The following is an 18,631-nucleotide window of genomic DNA, read 5'->3' as shown; positions in this document are numbered from 1 at the left end:
TTGAAGATTAACCAGCTTGTTTAATTAACTGCTTTGTATAGTACCTAAAAACAGGAGGGTTTTTTTACGAATGCCTTAATACCACCCTTTTTGATCAGATTTTTTTTAACTAGGTTTTTTTAATGCTATGTTTTGCACTCTGCTGCACAGAGATAAGTCATTAAAGTATGACTTAATGTTTTCATCCCAGAGAAAACTAGGTATTTGCCAATGTAGTGTTCAGTTACAATTTTTTTTTTTTCTAATATATTCCTTCTTTTCAATGAATGAGTGTTGAGTGTGGTTCTTTAAAACCTCTGGCAATTTTTTCCTCAGATTTCAGAATCTGAAAGCATACTTCCAAGTCTGGTTTCCTTACTGTTCCGGTGTAGTGGTATTCCTTCTTGACTGGGGAGATATGTAATTATCAAGCTGAAAGTGTGAGCAGAGTACATATTTTTAAATACCTCCCAATTACTATGGTGTGTTAATTTTTTTAATATGGCTGTATGTATTTGAGTGTCAAAGTTAACCTGTTAGGTGAGTGAACAGTTTACTAGTTGTGTAATGCATTCAGGAGTACTGCTGAGGCTCAGCTTAATCTGAGTTTTGTCTCATCCGTAACATGCTTGATTTTATGTTATAATGATGAGACAGTCTGGCAGCATCTATTGACGCTTTTTAAGGCATATGAATGGATTTTCTCTTTTTCTTTAGGTAAATATTTTAATTCCTTAAAGGTAATAATAATGTTGGCAAATAGATGTATTATTAAATTCTTTAAATTATCTGACAAACTTGTAAGCATATATAAATGGAAACTGCCATGCAACGGAGTTTCATAAATTATTCAGTATATTGTTTCTCCCTGTATACACACATATGTACAACCGGTTAATAGAAAGGGGATGCTGTTGGTCACTTAGCAGAAAGTCTGGCAGTCCATTTTTAGACAGAAGTCCAGAGCATAAGTAGACATGAGCATATAAGGTATGAGAATTGATGTTTACTGCAGTTTATGAAGGCACACCATCTATTATTTTTCTGGGTTGCCTTCATTCACAGCAGTCGCTTTGATGTAGCAGAGTACACAGTTTATGAAAGGGAAACTGGTGTTGAATATTGACAGGGATCATGTGATAGTCATTACGCTTCCTGCAAATCACTCCTGGATGGGATTGGTATGTAAAGGGAAGTGCCACCTGTGCTGTGCTCTCTGCCCTGGAAGGTGAGGCTTTTAGTTGGATTTTGTTATTCTGAATCAGTGTTTCTTTGTATCTTATGTTTCTTGTAGCTGAGCTACCCTGCTTTTGCCTGCATTCTCTTTTTAGGTACTATGAGGAATAGTATGAGGACATATATTCAGGCCCATCTTAGTATATGACCTGATGAGTTGCTTTTTTTTCTTTTGGAATATGCTGGAACTTCCAGGGTGTACCGCACTCTAGCCTTTGAAGTGGAGGCTGTCACAAATAGGTATTGGAGAACCTGGAGAAGGTAAACATTTTCATTGTGGGATATGAGGGGGGAGGAGGCCAATGGGAAAGCTGTGCATAATATCTGTTAATTGCCCTTTCTTATGCTCTTTTACAGATACAAGATGTGTGTCAGATGCAGTTGCTGCATCTTTGTCAACCCTCTGAAACACCAGTGTGCCATGAAAAGAATATATTAAATATAACTACCTAGATGTTAATTTGTTCCCTTTGCATTTTTCAGATAAATCCTTAGGAGACCCCAGGTTGTCAATGTTTAAGTTATAAGCAATACAAAATAAATTTCAATTTCAGAATTTTTGGCTTGTATGACAATATCAAAATAATTTATAAAACCTCTCAGGTCAAGCCTTATCTATCTTAAACTGTCTTTAGCAGAATGTCAGTATTGATAAATAGTAGCAAGTCAGCTTTGTCTCTAAAACTACAAAACACCTGTCCAATGCACGCAATTACTTTCTTTCAATGTGGAATAAAGGCCTTTATTCCTCCTTAATAGCACAGATAAATAGATGGACTCCATATTTTTACTTGAAGACAAGTATATTAATTCGGACATTGAATCTTAGATTCATAGATTTTGGAAGATCTTTCTGTTTCTGTATCAAAGGGCTATGTTTGGCAGAGGTGTAAAAGCTGTGGTTGGATACTATGACATGTGGGGAGGGTATCTTATACTGTATCATGTAGTATCTGTTTTGAAAGCCTCTCAAATTCTATTTGCAAGTGAAAAGGTTAATTCATAGATATTCTAGAGTGCTGCTATGTTGCTTTCTGAATCCTATAATTTCTTAAGCAGACTTTGCTGATGTAGGACATACATGTTTGTATTGATTTATCTTCATGATGGTCTGTGAAATTCTTATCAAAATTTAGTCTTAGTACTTAGGACATACATCATGCAGTAATTCTTATATCCAGTAAGACTTGTGTTGAATTGCAGGCGATCATAATTTTTGGAGTTCTGTGTTCTCTGATACCGCAAGGCTAAAAGAGTCAGATCCTTTAATGAACACAGATTTCAGGAGCTTAATCTAGTCAGGTGATTAGATGTTTTTCCAGGAGTTCAGTGTCTTGATTTTCTCCTGAAACTGGTTTGTTTTGGTTTTCTCCTTAATGTTTGCACAGTACTAGTGGCAGTAAGGCTTTGCTTCTCCTATTTGATGCTTTTTAGTTCTGTATATTCAGGTATGGACTAGCTTAAGTTCTTTGTCCACTTGTTTCCCACCATTATGCCTAAGTTCTTGGACCATATTTTAATTTGTAGTAGTGTTTTGGTAGAAACAAAAATAAAGTCTCACTGATTTTCTAATTTACCAAAAGCTGTGGATTGCTTTGAGTAAGAGATATACTTTTTTGCCAAATGGTGTGTGGCCTTCCCCTCCCTCGCCCCCCCCCGCCCTAGTCTTTAAATTTATGCAGTTATTCTTTTTCTTTCAGCCTTTTTGGTTTAAGAGTCAATTCAGTTGTGAACTGGAAGAGATCCTTCTTTGGGGATGACTATTAATTATAAGTTGTTTAAGAATTTAACCAGTATTAGTTAAAACGTGTCCTATATTCGTTTTCCTCAACAGTAGTCTGTATTTCAGACGTTATATAATGCCAAGTCAAATGTTTTATGGATGTCTATCTGCATTATTTCATTTAGTAGACCTGTGATGCATTTTACCATAAAAAACATTCATAAGAGGCTTGTGCCAATGTTCTAGCTTATGCAGTCTCATCAGCATTGTTTATAATCAAAACAAATATACCAGTTGAGGTGTAGACCTCGTGTTGCTTTGTGTAAATAATACTCTGTTAGCAAGGTATGCTTCCAAAAAAATTGGCCTTATAGGTAAGTGGATGGAAGAGCTTTTCTGATTGTGTCTGCCCTATGTCTTAATGCAGCTAGAGATTCAATAATACAGTCAGCAGTTAGTAATACAGTCAGCAGACTCAGTGTTATCAGGCAAGTGATAAGTTAGGACCCTGTTCACTGATTTTCTTCATAACAGAAATGAGATCTTGGTAGTAGAGTTTCAGTGATAGCAAATATATTCTCAGTCATCTTCAGGGTTCAGTATCATGTCAGTTAGGATAGAAGTAAAAGATACTGGAAACTTCAGAAGGCCCAGTGTCTAGAAGTATTTTTTGCAATACTGTGTCAGCATACTTGCAATACTGTAGAACTGTATCAGCAAAGCAGTGTTGCAGATTTTGCAGTGGGAAAAAGCTAGTAGAGATGCAGTTGTCGTGGTTGTACTTGCTTTAGAGCAGTGTGGTATTTGATGCATACGATATGCTTAGGTATATTAAAAGTTGTGGTGGTAGTGCTGTTGTCAAAATGCTGAATTGCAAAAAGGATTCCAAAAAGTATAGGTCCTTTTAGATAGCTGGGAGCTTTGCCTGTGACTGGCTTTTGAGACAAAGGGGAGTGAGGAAAGTATAAAAGGAAAAATGTAGTGATATCTAATGGGCTTTTTGCACTGATTCAAGTTTTCTTCTCTTAAGGTTTATTTCTACTGTTTGCAGGCAAGAGGGGAAAAGAACAATATAAGGACTGATTTCATATGGCATGTAAATAAAAGGAAGCCTGTTTCTAGTGATTTAGTGAAAATTAGTTAATCAAGATTTTGATATATCTGTTGATCTATAATTCCACTTAACCTTCAGCAGATTTGTTATTTTCTTCCTGACTAGGGTTTTCAAACTCACAGTATGTTGCACTAAGAAGGAAACAATTTTTATATGGAAGTAAATTAGAAACAGCACCCTGAAGAGCTTGGTAAAGTAGGTAGTGTTAGGGACTAGTTTTTTAAAAGCAGAGGTAGAATGATTAGATTAGTGGTTACCAGTGTGGTCCATGGTGATCTATGATGTGCAGTAGGTAAGTGTGTTGTCACTATGTGAGGGTCTGTGCTTTCATTGGCTTACCAGCTGAGAAATGTTAGTAATGGCTGGAAGGAGAGCATCTTCACGGTTCTGAGAACTGCAGATGCAGTTTAGAAGGTTTTTGAATTCTTCAGTGATTGACTTCATATCTCACTAAAAAAGTCTGTATCCAACAGAAGCAGAATCTTAAACCTGATTTTTGCAAGAGTGGCTATACAAGGTTAAAAGGGATGAACTAGCCTGTGTCCTGTCTCTGGTGTATGTGAAGACATATATGTAGAAACATGTGTAGTCTCTGCAGATGTGTTTTTTTTTGAGTCTTTCAAAATAAAACTGAGGAGGTAAATAGTACAGGACACAAAATACTATACAAGAATGTGGAGTGTGGAAAGACAAGTGTAGGAGTGACCTTCTCTATAAATGGTGAGGTGCAACACACCTAGTTGCATAGTTCTGTCATTTCTTAGGTAACTGATACTTTAAATCTCTTGCATCTTCCTCTGTCTGTCTTGTTCTTAATCTTGACTTTCCTTTGAGAAAGTCAGGGGACTAACTGACGTTATACCTTGGCTGGAAATAACGATCTCTTCCTACAAAGCCCTTTACTCCTGTCTCTTCTTCCCTTTATGACTTTTCTATACTTGATATTCATTGTGATTTAGTATCAGATACTATGCAAGGAAATACACTGGGTCCAACATCTTTTTTCCCCCTTTTTCTCAGTGCTCTCTGGTGCTTTTGTGGTGTGTTTTTTTTTCTTGTTTGTTTTTTCAAGGTGATCTTGCTAGCTGCAGAATCTAATCAGATCCCCCACGGTGTTGCTGCTTTATTTACCTGTAAACCCTCAGTTGCTCTAGAATAGCCTGACTGGAACCACCAGTTCATCATTTAAATCCTGATACTTAGTCTGTGTGCATGTGTTTTTTATTTACTATATTTCGATTAATGGGATATTTCTTATATTGGCATCACTTAGGTTGTTGAGCAGTCATGCTTGTGTCAGCCTTGCTGCCCTCTTGATAAGAAAGAGTACAAGCTTTTTTTTAATTCTAGCTACTATGTATCTTTATACAGGCTGCTGTTTTCATAGCTGTCTGAAGGAAAGGTGATTCAGCTGGGCTATGAGAATGTTAGGGACAATAACTAGTCTGGGGAAGCTAAAATATCTGCATGGAAGGCGTAAAAGGAACTGTGACCTACAGCACGCATAATACTTCAGTGTGTATGTGCTGTTTTCATAATAGCATCAATATAGTTTCTCCTCTTCAAAGGGAAGAATGCTGCATAACTGATTCTGAGTAGGGGTATATACTGCCCCTTCAGGGAGTTAGTGAACTTTTCAAAAAGCAAAATTCTCGCCATCTGTCTCCCAAGTCCTCCCCCAGGCTCGCCCCCCTTCTGTCCTCACAAAAGCTGTACAAAATGTAGCAAATGGCTATCATTATAGGCAAATTCCTCATTAGTCTCTGCTGTATCACAAAACTCAGACAAAGGTCTAATAGAAGAAGGTGTTACTTGTTCTTGATTTGCTGCGCTATTGGTGTAGTCGTAGTTCTTGGAAAAAGCCCTAAGAAGCAATAGAGATCCTGGGGCAAGTAGGCTGCACTCAGACTGGAAAGGGAATCTTCCCTTATGCTCCTTGGAAGATATTGTTTAGAGTAGTTGCTTAATAATAGTTAATTTTCAATCTTGTGGAAATTGATATTTATACATGAATTATGGAGAGTGGAGTTTTTAGCTGTACTCTTTTTGACCTTGTTACCTTTGTCTCAATTTAGAAAGTATACATTTGCATGCTTAGAAATATGTTGGTGTCACATTGTTCTGTAATGCCACTAAATGTGTAAGTAAAGTGTATTTCTGAATTGTATCTTAGTTTTGAAAGAAGTTTAGCAGTAAATAAAGGCTGCTTTTCCCTACTGCATAGAGCACGGCCAAGTGAGTAATTGCTAATTGGGGAGTTAGGTGCTTTAAGCCCATATGCGTGATTGAATGCAAGTCCAATTCCCTTTTAAAGTGGTTTCTGATAGAAATGCAGAAAATTGTTCTGAATCAAATTGAAGTTCATGAGATAAAAAATTATTTTTGTCAGAAGTAATGTTTATTTGAATATCAACATGAGGTATGTTACAGACTAGGTCAGGGTTGTACAATACATCTGTTTTGAGGTTAGGAGATTTTCCTTAGGTCATAGGTTCATTCTGCTGCATGTATGTTAGAACACTGAGATTAAAAAATAATATTCAGGCATGGTGTTAATTTTCTTAAATATTCCCTCTGTTTTTCATACCATTTCATTTTTTATTATCAGAAGTAGTTCACCAGAGCTCTCTTATTGTCTGTGTTTTCTGGCCACTTTCAAGTAAAACGTTTGGAGCAGACACCTGACAGACTAATGGAGGTACATTGCCAACAGGGAGAGAAAGCAGCTTGACAAGTTTCTTTGCTCTTACTTGGAAAAATTGATAAAAGGATACCAAATGATGATTCGCTTTGTATATTACAAGAATCAGTATTTGGAGTGTATCTTCTTGTACTTGCTGTTTTCTGGGCTATATCTGGTTCTTTGTTCTGGAATTGGGAATCTCTTTAAGTGACCATATGTACAATTTAAATAGTGTAATCTCCCTTGTTTTAAAAGGTCATGGACCAGAGCATTCTTCAAAAAAGTATTAGATATTGCTGATTATTAAACCCTCCAGCTGATCTGTCTTTTGTATGTTTTTCTCTCTTCTTTCTGTACTTCCCCAATGTGTATTAAAGAGAAATACTACTGGAGAAAGTGAATTTCCAAGTAAAAATGTAGGAATGTATCCTTTGTCTCCATTGAAGTTTTCTTGCTTTACTTGTTCATTTACAGTTCATTGTAACTTGGATCTCTAAACTAATGTTACTTGTGAATATAGGTGTTTACTGCATAACTGGATAATTCTTTTAGTTTCAGGGAAACTACTACTTGTTAAGATTGGATAGATGGCTCTGTCTCTAAGCACAAAATAAAGTTTAAAGATCATGTTATTCATAGGAGAGTATACCGTGAAATTTGATACCTTGGTGTTAGGGAGCATTTTTTTGAGTTTGGAAAAAAAGCATTTTTTAATTTAAAGTGTCCAGACTTCTGACTTATGGCTATACATGTGTGTGCAACATGACCTAAAACAGAGTTGTTAAACAAATTAAGAGCTGCTATTTCCAAAATAAATACTAATGTTCCCTCCTAAAGACATTTTAATGATAACCCTTTCAAACAGGACTTTATCTGATGCTTCTACAGATATAAAGTGCAGATGTGTGTGGTTTGAAGGTATGGTTTCATTTCTCTTTTCAGTATGATGCTGTTCCAATCCAGTCTAGCGTGGTGTTGTGCTCCTGTTCATCCCCATCAATGGTGAGGAACCAAGCAGATTCCAGCACTCCATCTGTCATTTCCACCTGTGGCAGCAGACAGGGATCTAACATGGAGGGCACTGCTGCTGAATCAAGATCTAGTTCAAACTCCTTGCAGCAACATACAGGACAGCAGCCTCCACAGCCTCGAAAGAAACGACCCGATGACTTCAAATTTGGGAAAATTCTGGGTGAAGGATCTTTTTCAACGGTAACTTTACTTTTTGTAACAAGTGCCAAATATCTTGGATAAACTTCAAAATTTGTTGTGCAAGTAATATTGCTGAGATTTAAATGTGGAGAGAACAGCTTGAAGAGTAAATGAGAGGGACATAGTGGTTTTAAGTTTAACTATTAAAATTAAGTGTGGCACTAAATACGGGTGCTGATTTTTCAAGTACCTTTTAAACTCATCAGAAGTTCCATTACATCCTGATGACTTGATACTTGGATTTTTAGGAGGCATTGCTTTCTAATTTAAGTTTGATAGCATAATGGCTTATGTTAAAATTTTATGATATAAAGGATTGGAACTGGGCTAGGAGTTTGTCATGGTAAGAACTGTGCAATGTCCTGTCTGTGGCAGGAGCTACTGCCAGATGCTTAGGGAAGAAAGTAAGAACAGTGACACTTTTCCAATATTCTTTCTCAGCCTGTAGTGTCATGGCCCTCAAGGACTTCATGAGCCACAGTTAGTGTCTCTGTATTTAGTAGCCTTAAATGGATTCTTTCTAACTTACTTCTCACATCCATGGCCTTGCACAAGAATGAATTACTTAAGTGTTATCATAAAGAACCCATGAAGCAATTAATACTTCCATTTGATGCTTTTGTAGTTGCCCCATTGTAAGACAATAAGTAGTATTTTTGTATGTTTTTCACATCTTTCACTTGTCATTTATTGTATGTACCTTTTGGTTGTTGATCTCTAAATGTTGGGTTTTTCTGGTTCTTCCTATACGATCTACTGTGGTGTTTAGGAAGCAGGCCTCTAGTAGTCATCAGGAGTAATTTGCGCTTAAATACATAGTTTGCAACTTGCAAGTTTCCCTAAAGAATGCAGCAGAGTTGCTGCCTCTTGGGTATAGCAGAATACTCTGCTTCAGTGAGAAACTTTTAATTTCTGGTTGTGGTCTCTGAAAGTTAGCACCATGTTCCTTGTAAACAGAGAAATTCATAGGGCCTAGCCCCGACTTTGAATAAACTTCTGTTCCAGCATTCTGCTACCTGTTCACTGGTAGATGTTTTTTTGGTCCCAAGTCTAGGGACTAAATGCATTTAGGTGGGCAGCAGGAGAGAGACTGAATACTGTGAAAACATTAATCCATACGTAGCCTTATTCTTTTGAGTTTTACAAGAAATATTTCAGTTACCATAATCATCTGGGCCTCAGATAGTGCTAGAGAGAGCATGTTTGGGAGTTAGTTCTTCCCACCTGTCACCTCCTTTGTCAACCTTAGCAGTTCTGGTCCATTACTGCAGTGCTATGACTTTAGAAACTGATCAATAGTTTTAGGGATGCCTTTCATAATGTTCCACAGGAGGTGCTTGGTTATGCTCTTTCCATGGCCACTGAACAGGTTACAAACTGTTGCTGGAGGGGACTTAACAGTACTTGCTTATTATTATTTTTAAAATATAATGTCCAGTCCTGTCTTCAGCAGCTGGATTTTTTTAATTTAAAAACATTAAGCTCAGAATAATGACTGTAGCCTTCAGCCTATAGACTGCATCCTTCAAGAAGGAAACTTGCTTGCTGCTCTTACAGAATCACAGAAGGATTGAGGTTGCAAGGGAACTCTGGAGGTGAGCTCATCCAAACCCTGCTCAAGCAGGACCACCTAGAGCCAGTTGGCCAGGACTGCATCTGGACAGCTTTTGAGTATCTCCAAGGATGGAGATTCTCCAGCCTCCCTGGGCAACCTGTGCCAGTGCTTGGTCACCCTCACAGTAAAAAAGTGTTTCCTGATGTTCAAATGGAACCTTCTGTGTTTCAGTTTGGCCCACTGCTTAAAAGAGCCTGACTCCATCTTCTTTACACTTCCCCTTCGGATATTTATATACATTGGTGAGGTTTCCTCTGCGCCTTTTCTTCTCTAGGCTGAACAATCTCATCTCTCTCAGCCTTTCCTCAAATGAGAGATTCTTCACTCTGTTTGACTGGGGAGCCCAGAACAGGACACAGTACTCCAGGTGTGATCTTCCCAGTGCTAAATAGAGGGGAAGGATCACCTCCAGCAGCATGCTGGCAACATTCCTCCTAATGCAGCCGCCTTTGTGACAAGGGCACATTGCTGACTCATCTGCTGCCTAGGTCCTTTTCTGCAAAGCTGCATTCCAGCCCATCAGCCCACAGCATATACTGGTTCTTAAGATTGTTCCTCCCCAGGAGGAGGAGTTTGCGGTTCAAAAAAGGGAACTGCATGAGATTACTGCCTGCCCATTTCTCCAGTCTGTTGAGGTTCCTCTGGATGGCAGCACAATCCTCTGATGTATCAACACCAGAGCTCTTGATCTGTGGGGCATGCATCTTCATGTTCTTATCAAAACATCTTGTTAAAAATGTATGCTGTGTTCTTATTAAACATGGTTGTAGATTCAGAGGTCTGATTGTACTCCCCAAGATCTTCACCAATATTCTGACTGAAAGGTATTCATCTCAAAAAGCATGGGCCTTCATATTACTATGCCTCCAATGACAGCTTCAGATTAAAAAAAAATAATTAAAAAAAAATCATTTACTCAGGGTCATAATATATTCCATTTTCTTGGACTTCTATTAAACTACAACAAACTCTACCTGCTGCCAGTGCTGTATTTCAAATTCGGCAGAGATGTACATGATCTGGCCTCAGGGCATTTTTCTTCAGAGCATTCTGCAATTTTGTGGGACCTGCTTCTGCAGCTGTTAACTGTTCTTGGACCCATGCTTGATATTGACAGATACACAAATGCAGGGCCTTCTAGTTGTTGCTCTGCTCTTTTAAAGTAATGAAAATCTACTTGCTATGTAGACAACTTCAAGGTCTTCTCAGAATAATACCTGTTATGTGGTGGCAGAATTATAATTCTCATGTTTGGGTAAGCATGTTGTCCTGCTCACCTCCTTCTATGTTGCTGGTACATTTCCCACCCCACCCCCTTCCTTGGTTTTGTCTCCACCTATAAATGAGGCTTCATTCTCTTAAAAGAGGAGGAGCTTTAAGGAAGGGTGAGTGTCTAACCGAAACCAGTTCTTAAATGCAGACATAATGTCTGATAGTCTGAAGTATTTGTTCAAGTTTAGAGTTGGGATTGGCCATGATGTCAGCCAATTACGTTGGCGGTTATTTCTGCTTTGTAGACTCTGTTGAGGGTTCTCTGCTCTTATCCCACCTTCTTCCAGTTTGAGATGTTTAACTACATTTCTTGCCTTGCTGTTTTCTGAATTTGCAACTAACACATTTACATGTTATGTTAATGCTTTTGGTTTTGTGTTTATGTTTTGGTGGTTTTGGTTAGTTTGTTGTCTTTTTGATTTTTTTATTTTTTTTTAAGCTACCTGTCTAAGGTCTAATTCCTTTCTGTAGAATTTACATTCCTTATTGATATTACTTCTTCCCATAGTGTGGATAAGATTCAGGCCCCTAATAGCAGAGACGTGGTATTAACATGTACCTCTGTGGGGTTTTTCTTTTTCTTTTTTATTTTTGTGATTCTACTGGGGGTTTTTTGTGGGTTTTTCTTCTTCTTTTTTGTGGACTATTAGTTAGGAGGAAATTAGGATATATTTAGGATTTTTCCTTGATCAAAAACTGTGAACTATAGTGTGTTTGTAGATGATGAACTTTTTTTAGAAAATTAAAGGTGTCTTTTTACTACTGAACTGAGATTTCAGTTTTCTAATACTGAAAGAGTGCAACTGCATGCACTTCTTTCACCTGAAAAACCGCCCTATTTAGAAGTTCTTTTTCCTAAATGCCTAACTTTTAGTATCAGGTGTATGTAATAATACTTTGGAGTACTCCATTATAACTGATTTTGCAAGGGGTTAGAATATAATGAGAAGTGGATTAGAAGCAAGTCTGGTGCAGTGATTAAAAAAAAAATCAGTATAATGTTGAGATTCTAGCAAGGTAGTAGCGTGGATATAAACTTAAAATGAGAAAAACACAACTTGTAGTCATCTATTGTTACAAAGTCATTGCTCAGATTTATGCAAGAGGACTTTTCAGATTGTCTTAAGTTGCCTTTTCAGATTGTCTTAAATTGCCTTTTATAGTTCTTTCTTGAGGGCGAGCTTTAATTTGTGGTCCTCCAAAAGCTTTTCTCTTTAAAAATGTAGAACTGTTTGTCTGAAATTTATCCCTTGCTTCTGCTAATTGGAAATCTCTCATTTCCTTTCTTTAAATCTTTTTTCTAACCAACTGTAAATAGTTGAAAGCTCTGTCTCACTTGTTACTTTTGATCTTTCAGATAAAATTTGTCTTTCAATCTTTGCCGTTTATGTTAAGAAAACTTACTGTGACAGTTAGATTTTTATAAATACTCCTCAGCACACTTGTTGCTTTTTTCACCTTTAAGAAGATTTGGCAATTTACTGTGACTTATTTTACAATCTTCAGAATTTTTCGGGGGGGGGAGTAAATCGGTGATTACCCAGTTAGGCGTATAAGTCTTTTAGCAAAACAAGCTTTGTTATGCTGAATTGAATTTCTGCAGTGGTCTTGCTGAAGCCAGCATAATATGAACACAGCTTAAATATTTTGCTGATTGCAGTTGTGATAGCTTATTTTGGACAATCAATATTCTAAATACCTACTGAAAGATCAAAACCAATGTTAGCATATGTCTTTAATGAATGGTTACAATATATTTTCTCTCCTCTGGCAACAGGTTGTCTTGGCTCGAGAATTGGCTAGCTCTAGAGAATATGCCAGTAAGTATTGACTCCTTCAAAATGAACTTTTAAAAAATACAGTATCAATGTAGTCCTGTTACAAAACACCCGTTCAAAAGACAGTATTAGTGGTTTTATGATAATTTTCTCTAACCAAAAAAAAAAACCCAAACAAATTACTTGGATGGACTTCATTTGGTTTTACCTCCTGCATTTTCACTCTGTCTTTTTCTCATCAAGTTAAAATTCTAGAAAAACGTCATATCATAAAAGAAAACAAGGTGCCATATGTGACACGAGAGAGAGATGTAATGTCCCGCCTGGATCACCCTTTTTTTGTTAAACTCTACTTCACCTTTCAGGATGATGAAAAGCTATGTATCCTTTGTGTTTTAAAACTTGCTGTAACATTTTCTTAAATGTAGCAATCACCAGTTTGGGTTCCTTTGAAACATTGTCTAACAGGAATGATGAAAATAACTTGAGGCATTAAAAATATCTTAATGATGCAATTTTTGCAGTAATGCTTGTAATAGAAATTAAGCAAATAGAATGAGTGTGCCCCATGAGAGAGAAGAGTGGGTGACTTGTGGTTCAGGGAAGATTAATAAAACAATAACTTAAATATTGTCAATGTGGTAAATGCTGAAGGGCAACTTGCAACAATCTAAGTTTAAAATAATTAAAAAAAAAACATTAAAAAATTGGAAGGTGTATGAGAAATGTTTTAGAAATGGTTTATTTCTGATTATATACAGTAAACCACCACAATTCCTGTGTTTAAAATAGGGGTAGCCAGCTATATTTACTACTATTTTGTATTTGAACAATTAGATCTATTAACATTTTTCTTATGTAGAAGTGCTTACAGAATAATCTGAATGGTAGAAAGCTGAAACTTCTGTTTGGGCCACTATTTCCCAGGTTCTCTCTCTAGCAGTAATTGCAAAGTGCAGTTATGTCTGGAAAGCTCATTGGTTTGCAGTCGGCTTTTTTTTTTTTTTTGGTTCATGTGAAGAAAGTGTTAAACATGTGACTTTCCTTCTAAACTTCCCACTTTGAATTGGCTGTACCAAGGGTAAAAGGATAGATCAGTCTGTTTCTGGGGTCAGTAAGTATTTGTGTTTTTCATAGAGGCTGCTAGCAGTGCTAACAGGTTCTATATCATGTGTGTGTACGTACATACGTATGTACACACAAGCACTAACAGAACTTAGAGGCTCTCATTTGTAATGTACACATTTGCTCATTGAACACTAGGCTGACTTTGGAACTTTCCAGATGATGGGGCAATTTTAAACCTGGGCTGAATGCTAGTTATGACTGTAAATAGTTCTTTTCCAGGGCAGTTATGTATACAGTTTAATTATTCAGGTGTCTAACTGGAAAAACTACAAATTTAACCCTTTATGTAGTCTTTGCTATGCTAAGAAATTGGGACCTGTCCCCTAGGTTGTTAATATATTTAAGAAGTTGGTTTGGGTTGCTACCATGTAAAGTTTCAGATTGACCAACTTCACTTCTTCCCTGTTGTTCATGTATATTTAGTATTATTCTTGTCTTCGGAATGAGGTGTGGGGATTTTTGTTTTAGAATGGTTTAGTGATAGACCTTAACTATACTTACATTCAGATTTTGGACTTAGCTATGCCAAAAATGGAGAGCTGCTAAAGTATATACGCAAAATCGGCTCATTTGATGAGACCTGTACCAGGTTTTATACTGCTGAAATTGTATCAGCCCTGGAGTATTTGCATGGGAAAGGAATAATTCACAGGTAATACGAAATTGAGACCAACATGCATTTGATTCTGCACAAGGTGTTTTTTCTAGAAATGTTCTTTGTGAAGTCTAAAGCAAATTGGTTTTTTTGGAAGGCTAATGAGAGCATAATAGGGTTTCATTAGCATTAGTACTGTTGTTAACAGCCAAACAGAAAACTTTAGGAGGAGGAGAGCGAATCTCTGTTATTAGACCAACTGTTCTAGCCAGAAGAAGTAAGAAGACTTTTTGGGCTACAATTAACATTACCAAAAGCTTGTCTTTTTCAAGGTTGATCAGTTGGTCTAAAAACAGAAACTGACTTTTTGTTTAACTACTATTTTTTTTTTTGGTGGTGATACATACCAAAAGTAACTAGAACTCTGCTGGAGTGTGAATTAGTGTGCAACATGTCATCAAGAAAAGTAAAATTAATGTATGTCAGTTTTTACTGAGTAAACAGTTTCCACAAAGCTGAACAATAACTAGGTAAATGGTGAAATTTAGCGAAGTTTTTAATAGGACCTTTGTAGTTGTTCTTGATGCAGTTATATTGTCTGGATAAGCATGTTTTGTGATTCATGTGTATTAAAGAAATTAAAGCTGTAAATGTGAGAAATCTGAGCTGCAGAACTTATTTTTGGGTAAGAAATCTATTGTGTCTGTAGGTTCCGAAGCAGCTGTTCATGGAACAGTAGATGCTAGTTGGGAAAAAGCTGGATGATTATGTTTCTGATAAACATAACTGAAAGTAATACTGCTAAAAGGACAAAGTGTTTTGCTAATACTTTTCTGTGAAGTAATTGGGAATAGAATCTAAGGGGGCTGGATGTGGAGAGTACTAAAAGCATAAAATTTTCTACAGGGGAAAAATAATGTTCAAGAAGTCCCATTTTCACTTTGGTTATATAGCTCATGTGTTACACTGGGAGAATGCTTATAAAATGAATGCAGCATGATTGTCAGTATTACTAAGCCTATATTGGAAATCTTGTATTATAAAAGAGCTGCTTTAAGTTTTTTTCTTCATATGAAGGCCACTATGAGAAACTCAAAAGAAGACACTGAAATTGTGCAATTAGAGAACTTAGTATAAAGTTTATTTAATTATAAGTCCATAGCTCTAGCAGTGCCTGAAAGCTCTTGGGATTTTCTGCTGCCTAAGAACTATGACATGAGATAGAAACATTTTAAGATGCCAGGCTACTCTGGAAAACTTACTACAGATATATCTTTCTATATATCTAGATATATAGCTATAGCCTAGATGCATAATAGAATATTAATATATTAATATAGGTATAGGATACATTATATAAACTGTATATGTATGTGTGTATAGAGTACAATATATATACATATATATGTATATGTAAAAAAACCCACACAGAACTGTTAAAAAGGCCCATTCTATTCATGTGCTTTCTACTCCTCTCTGAGAATAGTTAACAGGAAAATGAACAGGATTTTTATGGCTTGTGTGTCATAATCACTTCATTCCAATTGCTCTCTGTGCTAGTCCACAGACTTTAAACTGTACAACTGCACAACCCATGCTTTTCAATAATAGGGGACTGTAATCTGAGGAAAATAATGCTGCACAGTGGTTGATGGAAACAGCTTTGAATTTGCACTGATTTTTCTTACCAGTCAACCAAAACAACTCCCATGCTTCTAGATTTCTTTATGAGCATCCGAAGATACTTCTTAGGAGGGAAGTATGTCATCTTTTCTTGTCAGCTGAGGAAACTTGGTGCAAAGTAAATAATACCATAACAGTGTAACCCAAGGCTATTTTTTTTTTATGTTGTTGCTAATGAACCTCTTGACATCTAACTCTATATTGCTATATATTGTGTGTGTGTGATACTGTGAGGTCTGGTTTTATTTAGAATCAGAGGCAGTGTCCATACAAATGGTACGCACTTATTTGAAATACAGTTTATACATGGATTTGTATGTGACAAATGTAAATATTTGGTGGTTTACAGTTCTTACCTGTTCTGGACATTTAGCTGGGGCTGGGGGGTTGCCATTGTTTGACTAACTGGAGTTTTGTGCTGAGTAAACAGGCCTAGAAGATGTTACTGCCATACCAGTCTGTCAGATGTTATTTAAGTTAAGACTTGGGAGTGAAGGGTGGGGTTTTTTGGTTTTGTGTTTCTTTGGGTTTTGGGGTTGTTTTTTGTTGGTTTTCTTGTTGTTGTTGGGTTTTTGGTTTTTTTGTTTGTTTGTTTTTTTCCATTTGTGTTGAACAAGGGAGATGCACAATAGCTTAGTTTTGAGATTATTTGTTACTTCAAGTCTTTGTAGAAAAAATTTAGTTAATGGGCTTTTCAAAATCTGTTAGCAGTCTGCATGTTGACAGGTACAAGTTAGATGAAAGTTGACATAACAATGTTTATAGAATATCTGCATCATTTATGATAGTATTATATACACAAGTCACTAGACAGTTTTGCAACTTTAATTTGTGTGCTGCTTAAATATAAAAATCTGCCTTTTCCAGGGACCTTAAGCCAGAGAACATCTTGCTAAATGAAGATATGCACATTCAGATAACAGACTTTGGAACAGCAAAAGTATTATCTGCAGATAGCAGACAAGGTATGCCATTATTTACTTCATAATGTGACACAGATAACTATAGCAAGTGGCCCTTTGAAAATGTACATATGTTGTATTTACCCAATTTTAACCTTTAAATATCATTACCTCTTATCTAACAAAACCACTGAGAGATCTTGAAACAGTTTTGAACTGTCGCTGCTTAGATTATGTCAGAAGAGGTAATATTTGGTGTAGTAGTATAGCCAGCTAGATCACCAAATATAGTGGGAAGTTAAACTACTTCAAATTACTTTTCATCTGTAAGACTAGAATACAAACAAATAGTTACTGTGGCTCAGCTGAAACAGTAAGTTTTTACTCTGCTTATGTATCTAACCCCAGTGATTATCAGAGTGGCTCAAATGTGAAGGTTATAGAATTCTTGTGTCATTAGTTGCTTAGTATTAACCTGTGAATCAATGATGCTGCAAACAATGCCTGAAAAAAAGCACTAGGCTGAACTGAATTTGATAAACTTAATTTTTTACTTGAACGTAGTAAGCTTTTGTTGGTAGATTTTATACCTAACAAAGTGCCTAAATGCCTAGCTTCTTGAACCAAATAGCTATCACTGAGATTGATTTGTCTCTTGCAAGTAGGTTTTGTGGATGGGTAGAGAAATTAAATTCCTGTGAGTTCTTTGTAGCTTTACATAAATTGCAATAGATTGCCTTTGGGGTATTTTTTATTGGGTGGGGGCAGGGGGGTAAGGAGGAGGTTGGCTTCTCTATCAGTATGTATTTGCTTATTTTTTTCCATTTTCTTACCAGCACGGGCAAACTCATTTGTAGGGACAGCACAGTATGTTTCTCCAGAACTGCTGACAGAGAAATCTGCCTGTAAAAGGTGAGGATTCTCTTGTATCTCAGAACTTTACTGACTCTGTCAGGATATTGTCAAATGGTGGGGAGGGGATAAATAAAGCAAGCCAGCGAGCTTAGTATTTCAGAGAAACAAGATGCTTGAGTATAAAGATTTTTTTAAGAGAGTTTGAAATATTTTTTTTTTCTTAACAAGTATTCCTTCTTGTCTGAGTGCTGGTTTCCTCAGTTCATCTACCTTCTGGAGTTCTACAGACAGGATTAGGTGTTGTCAGGAGAAGGTGTGTAATGTGAAGTTGGATTTCTCTTACCCATAAATAAATCAGAAAAACCTTTTCTGTAATCCAAATAATATAACTATTTTAATTCTGTTTTATATAAGCTTGCTCTAATATGGTAATTCCTGCTGTAAAAGCAACAGAATGTCATGTTCTGTCAGTTAGGGGAAAGGCTACAGCTTTCTTTATCTTGTATTTAGATCAACTTGTGGTTATCTTTGCTAAGCCCTACTTGAGGCTTGCAATGGTTTAAAGCTCATCTCTGTACCTGGTATGAGTGATACCCTTAAGAAATTTCTTACCTAATTTAAATTGGTTCTTGATGGTAACCTACAGACTGTTGTATATCTATTTTATTACAACGCTGGAAGAATAATCAAAGTAATCATTGACATCATAGGGAAAAGAGATCTCTTATATGAATAACTGTGGTAACTTGTGGTAGCATTTCTTGAAATGGTAGAAATACCATTAGACTTTCCACTTTTGCTACTAGGAAAGAGGTTTTGACTGTTTTGGCTAATGGTAAGACTTCATCAGGCTATG

At 36.5% G+C, this 18,631-nt stretch overlaps 1 protein-coding gene across 3 annotated transcripts in view; it reads left to right on the top strand.

The window, feature by feature from the left end:
- PDPK1 (3-phosphoinositide dependent protein kinase 1) overlaps nucleotides 1-18,631 on the top strand; it is a 35,931-nt gene that overhangs the window by 6,467 nt on the left and 10,833 nt on the right. The window contains exons 2-9 of one of the 3 annotated variants that reach the window (XM_075058832.1): nucleotides 1,411-1,476; nucleotides 1,573-1,720; nucleotides 7,678-7,947; nucleotides 12,612-12,654; nucleotides 12,856-12,993; nucleotides 14,248-14,392; nucleotides 16,886-16,983; nucleotides 17,757-17,832. In XM_075058832.1, coding sequence (XP_074914933.1) covers nucleotides 7,735-7,947; nucleotides 12,612-12,654; nucleotides 12,856-12,993; nucleotides 14,248-14,392; nucleotides 16,886-16,983; nucleotides 17,757-17,832 — 713 coding nt within the window. In that variant the 5' untranslated portion in view covers nucleotides 1,411-1,476; nucleotides 1,573-1,720; nucleotides 7,678-7,734. The remainder of the gene's footprint in view (nucleotides 1-1,410; nucleotides 1,477-1,572; nucleotides 1,721-7,677; nucleotides 7,948-12,611; nucleotides 12,655-12,855; nucleotides 12,994-14,247; nucleotides 14,393-16,885; nucleotides 16,984-17,756; nucleotides 17,833-18,631) is intronic. The other 2 variants (XM_075058833.1, XM_075058831.1) reach the window with 2 other exon arrangements.

This window comes from Buteo buteo, chromosome 27, assembly GCF_964188355.1.
Source record: "Buteo buteo chromosome 27, bButBut1.hap1.1, whole genome shotgun sequence".
NCBI classification, from domain to species: Eukaryota; Metazoa; Chordata; class Aves; order Accipitriformes; family Accipitridae; genus Buteo; species Buteo buteo.
Note: the sequence above shows the minus strand (reverse complement) of the source record. Positions and strands in the feature narration are given on the sequence as shown.